Source organism: Nannospalax galili, unplaced genomic scaffold (assembly GCF_000622305.1).
Source record: "Nannospalax galili isolate Female #2095 unplaced genomic scaffold, S.galili_v1.0 scaffold263, whole genome shotgun sequence".
Lineage (NCBI taxonomy): Eukaryota > Metazoa > Chordata > Mammalia > Rodentia > Spalacidae > Nannospalax > Nannospalax galili.
In genome coordinates, this window is record NW_008350402.1 from 387,899 (window position 1) to 396,618 (window position 8,720).

Genomic DNA, 8,720 nt, shown 5'->3' on the forward strand with positions numbered 1-8,720 from the left:
CAACATTAGTCTTCCTAGTGCTCTTTTTCAATCCATCATGTACATACTGTATTTCTTTCTGTCCTCTTTTTCTCTGTAAGTCTGTATAATAGTCACCATGAATAGCCATGCCACCATTTCTACATTAGGCTGTCTTGAAATTTCTTCTGCCAGAGAAATTAACCCATGGCTTTTTGACTTAGCCTCAGGCAAGCTTTTTAGCTGCGGGCAGACTCCAGCCAGACTCTTTGCCAAAATATTCCAGTTGCTGCTTAAGTCCTTCTTTCCCTCTAGAACTACATTGTTCTCAGCACTACTTTCTTCCAGGCCCCTACTAGAATGGCCTGCTAAGCTCTGCTTATAGCAATCAACCACTTTTCTGGCCCAGACTTCCAAAGTCTTCCACATTTCTTCAAAACTCCACATGGTCAGGTTCTTCACAACCAACAGCCCACGCTCTGGTACCAGTTACTGTATTAGTCACTTTTCTGTTGCTGTGATAGAAACACTGACCTGAGCAATGTGTAGAAGGAAGAGTTTATTTGAGCTTACGGTTCCAGGGGAATTACAGTCCGTCATGGCAGGGAGGCATGGTGGCTGGAGGTGGGGAAGCATGGTGGCTGGAGGTGGCTGGAGCAGGAGCAGGAGAAGTGAAACTCTCACATCATCATGCAGGCACAGGAAGCAAGAGAGCAACTAGAGATCCTGCAAGGCTTAAGAACTCTCTAAGCCCACCCCCAGTGACATGCTTCCTCCAAGACAGCCACACCTAAAACTTCCCAAAACAGTGCCATCATCTGGGGACAAAATGTCCAAATACTTGGAGCCTATGGGGGCCCAGTTTGCATAATTGTGTGTAGTGTGAATGTGTAGTGTGTGTGTGTGAATGAGTATATGAGTGTCTGTATGTGTGTGATTGTGAGTAGTGTGTGAATGGGTGTTCAAGTGTGTGTGAATGTATGTATAGGAGTGTGTGTGTGTTTATGTGTGTCAGTGTGTAAGTGTGTTAGTGTGTGTGATAACTTTGCTCTACTCATAGGTTATTTTTACTTTGTTCAGCTCCTCTTTGCTCTGTCTGATTCCATTTTCTACAATCCTGGTCATAACCAAGCATTGAGATGTAGGGCATCGTGGTGCACGCCTTTAATCCCAGCACTCCAGAGGCAGAGGAAGACAGATCTCTGAGGATAAGTCTAGAGGTCCAGGCCAATTAGGGCAACACAATGAGACCCTGTCTCAAATAAATAAATAAATGGCCATGAAATTGACAGCCCGATAATGATTGCAAGCAGCTATTGGAGGGGGGCAGTGGCAAGCCTGACTGAGGAGTGCTAGGGGCTCACCCATCCCAAAGTCCTCTGACTCCACAGAATGCCCTTTGCTCAGATTCCCCACAGCCCAGAGCTTGCTGGGCTGTGTGTCTCTCCTGGGCTGGGGTCTCCTGGCTCATCTTCCTGATCCAGAGCCGCTTCCATCCCTTCCACAAAGGGATGCTGCCTACCCCCAGTCTCTCTTCAGAACTCACCACCTCTGCCCTGTGCTGTGGGTGGGCATTTTACATCTCACCTCTGACTTTCAGGTCCTGCTCTTTCCAAAACCTAGAAGCATGTTTCATTCAACCACATGCTGCTGACTGCTAACCTGTGTCTCTGACTTGAGAGAAGGTACAGCACAAATCCAAGCAAATGCTCCAGGGAAGAAAGGAAGAGAGGTGGGGAGGGAAGGGAGAGGCGCCAGCTGTGAAGCACCCTCACCCACTCCTGCTCATGGAAATCAACATTCCAGACTCTGGAATCCAAGCCTAGATGAGGCTTGTTTTTGTTTTAGGTGCGTTTTTTTTTTTTTTTTTTTTTTTTTTTTTAAAAAAAAAGAGGGAGTGACACTGAGACAGGATCTCACTATGTAGTCCAGGCTAGCCTCCAACTTGAGGTCCTTCTGCCCCAGTCTCCCGAGTTCTGGACTTACAGGCCTGTGCACCTGCACCCAGACCCCATATAGTTTGAGTGCTTCATCTGTCTCCACCCCTGGCCATGAAGCCCCATCTGGCCCTTTCCACCTCACATGCAGGCCCTATCCTTCATTGGGTGGAGGTGGGCAGGGCTGAGCATGAGACCCACCAAGCACCCACCATGTGGCTGTGAGACAGCCATGTTCTCACCAGGCCTTAGTCTTCTCTTTCTGAAAGTGGGTCTATTACCTCCTTCCCAGGGTGCTATGAGGATCTAACACAGAGAATCATATGTCTACCTCCATGCCCTGGGTTCCCCTTCCAGTTGGGCATGGTGGCTCATGCCTAGTCTCAGCACTCAGGAAGCTGAGGCAGGAGGATTGCTGGGAGTTTGAAGCCAGCTTGGGCATTATACTGCATCTGCGGCTAACCTAAGCTAGAATGAAATCTTGTCTCAATCAATCAATCAGTGAACAAACAAACAAATGAATAATAAATAAATAAATGAAAGAAAGAAAAAGGAAAAAGTTGCTCTTTTTGCTGAGCTGAAGGGGGAAACCAAGGCTGAAGTCTTCAGACCCCAGAGCACCAGGGAGCTCTTCTCCTGGGCCCTTCCTTTCAGGATCCACCTTCCTGCCCCTCCCCTCCCCTTCCCAGTGAGTCATTGTCACAGGACTGCAGTGTCCAGGGGTTCCCCTGCTCTGGGCCCCTGGCTACCCAGTGAATTACAGTCCCTCACCTTGTTAACCAACAGCCAGAGCAACAACACACGCTGGTCCTATGACCAATCCTGTACTTTCGTCCTGCCAGAAGGGTGGCCCAGAGCAGGACACCTGTTGTCCAGATGGCCCAGCTTCCCTCTTGAGGTGCCAGCCTCCTCCATCAAAGCAGCTATACCAGGAGAAGACCCCAGTGTCTCCAGACCTGCTGCTCTGTGCTGTAGCTCCCGAGGCTCAGAGACCCACAGTTCTCAGTTGATCAGTGGAGAATAGCCACTGTCACAACGACCAGTCTGTTGTCCCTGGTGGCTCCTGGGCAGATGAAAAGCTGGCCTCCCTTGAGGGCCAGCCATCCACCAAACTGAGTTTAAGGGCTATGTGCTTGTGGACAGAATTCCTCTTTATTATATCCCTGTGAGAGAGGCACTGTGCATTTCCCCATCCACAGGTGAGGAACCTGAGACTCTGAATCCTGAGCTTCTGCTGTTAAGAGAGCAAGTGAGCCAGGCTGCATGTAAGCTCTCCCCAGCTGTGAGATTCTGCTACTCTGGCCAGGGCAGGCTGAGCTCTCCTAGGAAGATGAAGGATGGCTGGGCATGCGCAAGTTTGAGAGTGACCTTGGCACTGCTGTGAGAGCTCCCAGAGACAGGTGCACTTCTCAAACAAGGAATCCATGGTGAATGATGGCAGACTGGGGAGGGAGAGGAGGAGGGTGGGTGAGGCTGGACTGGTGCTGTTGGTGACTACTGAAACCAGGATGGATGTGTGGCTCATCCCACCACTCCTCGTGTCCTGTGGTTTTGTGCCTTTCCATGTGAGAAGCTTAAGATTTTAAAGTAAAATGAACTGAAATCTACTGCGTGTTAATGCTGATGGTCAACTGATTGACTGAGACAGCTCTATTCATGAAGCACGACTTGTCATGTGTGAGGGTGTTTGTAGAGCCCTTTAGGTCAGGAGGGCACTGACCTGATGACTGAATGAATCCTAAATGGCTTCAAAGTGTAAATGGACCATTGTAAGGTGACACAGCTGTGGAGGGCTGACCTTGGCTTGAGGACCTAGGTGGCTGGGGGTATGTCTTCAGGGATGTATGTTGCCCTGGCCACTTCCTGCTGTTACTCGTTTCTTCCTGCTGGTCGCCCACACCCCTTCCAGCAGGATAGGTTGAAACCTCCAGAAAAAAAAAAAACTGAAAAAAAACCTACGAATCCAGGAGCAAAATAAATTTTTCCTCTCTTATTTGTGTTAGGTATTTTTGTCATGGCAACAAAAAAAGGTAAATAACACATCCACAAATACTGTAAGGCCTTCCCAGTCCCTTCACCCTCAGCTCTGCCTCTGAGAGCTTTCCAGAGACAGGCTCGTGACCCATTGTCTTTTTGCAACTTTCTGTGGTTTGACTCTGTTATCTTCTCTGACTGAATAAATCCAGTATAAAATAAATTTACTGTAATTTTAAAATTATGGATATGATCCTACACAAAAAATTGTATGGGATATCTAATTCTTCTTTATCCATATGGCTCTCAACTCTTTGGAGAAAGTTTCTGTGCCCAGTGAATTTCTCTATACTCTTTGAACCGTCCTTTAGCCCTTAGGCTTTTCAGACATGTTTGCCTTGTTAACGCTAATTAGACATTGAACTCTAATTAAAATCAGTGAGAAATGGACACATTTCATTTATGCTTTGATTATTTGTACAGAGTAACACACCAAATTAACATTGTATTTCAAGTTAATTAAGGTAAAGGTCATCCTCACCTCCTCTGCTGGCTTCTTGTTTGGAACATGAAACCAAGAAAAGTCTTTGGTAAAGAGAAAACAAGTACAAATCACTCCCCAGAGAGACAGCAAGGGCTGGCGCATACCATCCTGCTTCCGTCCCGCTTCTCCCAGGACCCGCTCAGTGTGCAGATCTTGCCTCATCTCCCTATCTGCTTTAAGTTTATCTCTTCTCAGAGCATGGCCAGCTTCTGGTTTATGCCTTGCTTTGGGGAAACATGGACAAGTGCTTCCGTGCATAAAAACATTCATGTATGAGTGTTTTCATGCATGGGTATTTTCATGTATGTCTGAAAAGCCCAGGAAAGGCCATCGGGAAATAAATGATGTTTGAAGAAATCAAAGGTCTGCTTTTCTATTCCCCACAATGCTGCCCGACAAGGCAATACTCATTCATATCTTTCTAGCCAATAGAGTGAATAGTAGTTAGGACGCTTACTGAGTGTTCACATGTGCTGTGTGTTGAGTGGACACTTCCAGCTATTATCTTGGTAAGCCCTTTCCATATCCTACAGCATGTTTTGGGCAGGCTAAGTAAAAGCCCAAAGTCATTCAGCTATGGGGTGGCAGAGCTGGAAGTTGAACACTTCTTGCATTTTCTAAACAGGAAACCTATTGAGGCACTCAAGGTACATTAATATATTGACAGAGATTTCACGGCCAGGATCCTTGAAGGGGAAAATGGCCCTACTCTGCTCTGACAGACACATCTGAGCAACATGCTTGGGGCTGAGCCCCTCTGAGAAAAGGCCAGGGGTGACTGTGGTGGAAAGTGGTCTGGGATGGAGGGAAAGAGCTCCTGGGGGGAAGAAACAGATACTACAAAGGTAGGGGGTATATGATGGGCCAAGTCCCTTAGGCACAGACTGCAGGGCCAGTTGCTTGCCTCCTGGGGATATTTCTGGACATTCCATGGGAGCTGTAGTCCAACTGCACAGCCAGTCCCACAGCACAGCCATCCCACCTGCTCATTCTTTGGAGTCCTCATCCCACCTGCTCATCCAGGAGTCCTCACCTCAGGAATTGGAGCTATACCCCTCAGCCCACATCACATACCCAGAGTCACTCTCCCTGACTGCCTTCTTCCCCAGTCCCTGTGGAATCCACTCATCTGAACGCACCGGCAAACCAGTCAGCCAACACCTCCACTGAGACCACATAGTAGCCTCCTACTCCATCCCAGCCTGTCCTTTGCCTGTACCAGAGGGACCTTCCCAGAAACCCACATCTGACTGCTCACAAAGGCGTGGGTTCATCTCACAGGCCTATGCCTCAGGTTCTCCCACAGGTGAGAGGCTGGTTCTCCTGGCCTCTCCAACTCCAGGTTCCCTTCCCACCTCCCCTAGAGACCCTGGGTCCTCTCTGTCTACCTGTCCTCCTTAAGTGGCACTGCCTTCTGTCTCCACCGGTCCCTCACTGGTCTTCTTTGGGACTCCTTAGCACTCTGAGCAGACTCTATGACACCAGAAGGCAGAGGAAGCTTGCTGTCTGTTTTCATTCTTGATCTGAGTTCTCAGGTCAGAGTGAGACTTCCCTCTCCCCAGTGCTCCTTGTTCCTGGTTCCTGTTCTCCTCTGAACCTCACAAAGCTGTGGTTTCATCTCACTCCTGTCAGAATGACTGTTATCAGCAAGATGGCAGAAAACAAGTGCTGATAAGGATTGAGGGGAAAGACCTTCATACACTGTTGGTGTAAATTAGCACAGCCATTGTTGGAAATGACAGGGAGCCTTCCCCCCAAATTAAAAATACAAGTACTTTATGATCTAACAACCTCATCAGTGGGTTAATAGACAAAGGAAATAAAATAGCATGTCAAGGAGACACCCTCACTCTTGTTGACTGCAATAATATTCATAATAGTTAGGATGTGGAGTCAACTTAAATGTCCAAAAATGGATGAGTGGTTAAAGAAAATTTGAGTCATCCACACAATGGAATACTATTTAACCTTCAAAAAGAAGGAAATCCTGTCATTTGAGACAACATGGATGAACCTGGAGGACATTACAAGAAGTGAAATGAGCTGAGCACAGAAGGACAAAGAGCTAATGATCTCATCCATATACGGTATCTAAAAAAGGCTGATCTCACACAAGGGGGTAGGACAGAAACCAAGAGAGGGAAGAAGGGGGGAGGATGGTGAGAGGCTGGCTACGGTTACAAAATTACAGTTAGGACGAGTACGTGCTGCCGTTCTATGACCCAGAAAGCTAACTATAGCTAACAGCCAGCTATGCGTTTCAAAACAGCTAGAAGAGGGGTTTGGAACATTTCCATCACAAAGAAATGACAAATGATTGAGGTTTGTGGTTGGATCCGTGTGCCAGACACAAGACATCAAAGTACACCCCATAAACTTGAACAATTATAGAATATCAATTAAAAGATTAAAGCTGTGGATGAGAAAGGACAGAGGGACGGATGGGAGGAGTACCGAAGCTAGAAACCACAGCGTGAAGATTAGAACTCAGGGCCCTCTAACTCTTATCTGAGCTCAGCCCACTCACTGTGCCTCTGAATTGACATGAAGGTTTCCTACCATGGTTCTTTCTTTGCATGCCTACCTGCCTGCATGTTAGCTAGTCCATGTGCTCCTCCCAAGCCTCCCTTAATTACCGAAGACAGCTGCCTTAGGACACGGTTGTTGGATTTGACCTGTCTAGGCCCAGCCTCTGACCCTCACCTCGCATTGGTGGCAAGCATCTTGCTGGGGAAGTGCTGTGCTGACACCGCCCTGGGTGGTTCTCTGGTCCTCTGGGCTCTTGGTTACGATGGCATCTGATGAGCTGGTGATCTGTCCAGTTGGCTCTGCTGATCCAAAGACTCAGCAGAGGCAAACACCCTGTCAAACATTTACCTGGGAAGGAAAGCAGGCGGCAGCCGACTTCCGGGTTTCACAACACCGCTGCCTGCTCTGCTCTGCCTCCCCTTCACACGAGGCAGGAGCCAACACTTCTTTCTGTCCTTGTTGCTTCTTCCCAGACCTGGCTGCTGTCACTTCACCCCCACAGCCACCCCAGTCATGGGCCCCGGACCTGGAGCTGTGGGGCTTTGCCCAGCAACTGTGCATCTTTGGCTAGCAGTGAAAAAATTATTACAGGTGATAAACTAGGCCTCTGCCTCCAAGCCACAAACTAGGACCATCAGCTTAGAGGTTCTCCTTGGTCACAGGCAGCTTGCTGGGGGAAGGGCCTGGGTTCTCAAGTCACATGGCAGAGCTGGCTACCTGTCCCGCAGGGCTTCCTGCTCCCAGGACAGAAAAGAAGGTTGTTACTGGGTGACTCTTCCCCACCAGGGCCATGTTCTAGCTCCCCTGGTATCTAGGAGCAAACACCTGACATGGGTTCCCGTGGGGTGTTTCCTGGAGTGCTGGGGGCCACCTCTGTGCAGCATGGCGAAGGGCTCAGTGGTCTTTACCACCTCTCCTCTCCATCTGTGGCAAGACTCTAAGGGTTCACAGGAGGGGGAATCACAAGAGTGAAGGAACCTGGGTCCTTGAATCACCACGAGGAGGAAACTGGCCCCTACATGCTGTCCTCTCACGGCCTAGCCCACCAACAAGAAAGAAAGTGGTCTTCTAACCAGTCAATGACAGGTGGTGCTGACCAGACACCAGCTCGCCTGACCCTCTCTAGCACAACCTAGAACACAAAGGACTTCCTCAGAATGGCAAGGTCCAGGTCCATTAAGAATAAGGCTTCAGATCAGTTTAATGACCTCTTTAAATGTGCCATCGCCAAAGATGGTCACATTCTAAGTGCTGGTGAGTACATGCTTTGGCAGCTGAACTCGGACCCTAACTGGCCAGTCTAAACAGCTATGGTGGAGAGGGGAGGGTCAATCTTGAGGAACAGTGAGCAGGCATCATCACTGATGCCCTAGACGGTGGTGTCACCCACCTCATCCCTCCATCCCTGCCTGGATACCCTTACCCGCTCCTTCAGTGCTCTCTTCTTGGCTTAGCCACATCCCTTTCCCGCTGTGCAGGTGAGCCTTCTGAATTTGTGGAATGCAATAGGTGCAGTGGTTCGGAGTGTAGAATTGGGAGGCAACCGGACCACTAGCTAACTGTGCTAACTAGCTAAACCACACTGTCAGCCTCTGAGCCCCACCATCTGACCTGAGATGAGATGCACCTGTGTTATGGACGCATGCTGTTGAAATGAGCTAAGACACATCAGAAGTGTAAGAAGGTGCCTGACACACAATATGCACTCATGAGCACCAGCTATTAAAAGAAACCTACTATGTGCTCAGCACTGGCTGGGATGCTGAGAATACATCACA

General features: G+C 48.7%; 1 protein-coding gene across 1 annotated transcript in view; it reads right to left on the reverse strand.

Annotated features, from left to right (window-relative positions):
• LOC103745739 (stimulated by retinoic acid gene 6 protein-like) overlaps positions 1–7,232 on the reverse strand; it is a 58,030-nt gene extending 50,798 nt beyond the window's left edge. The window contains exon 1 of the mRNA XM_017801810.2: positions 7,117–7,232. Coding sequence (XP_017657299.1) covers positions 7,117–7,136 — 20 coding nt within the window. The 5' untranslated portion in view covers positions 7,137–7,232. The remainder of the gene's footprint in view (positions 1–7,116) is intronic.
• Positions 7,233–8,720: the final 1,488 nt, after the last annotated feature.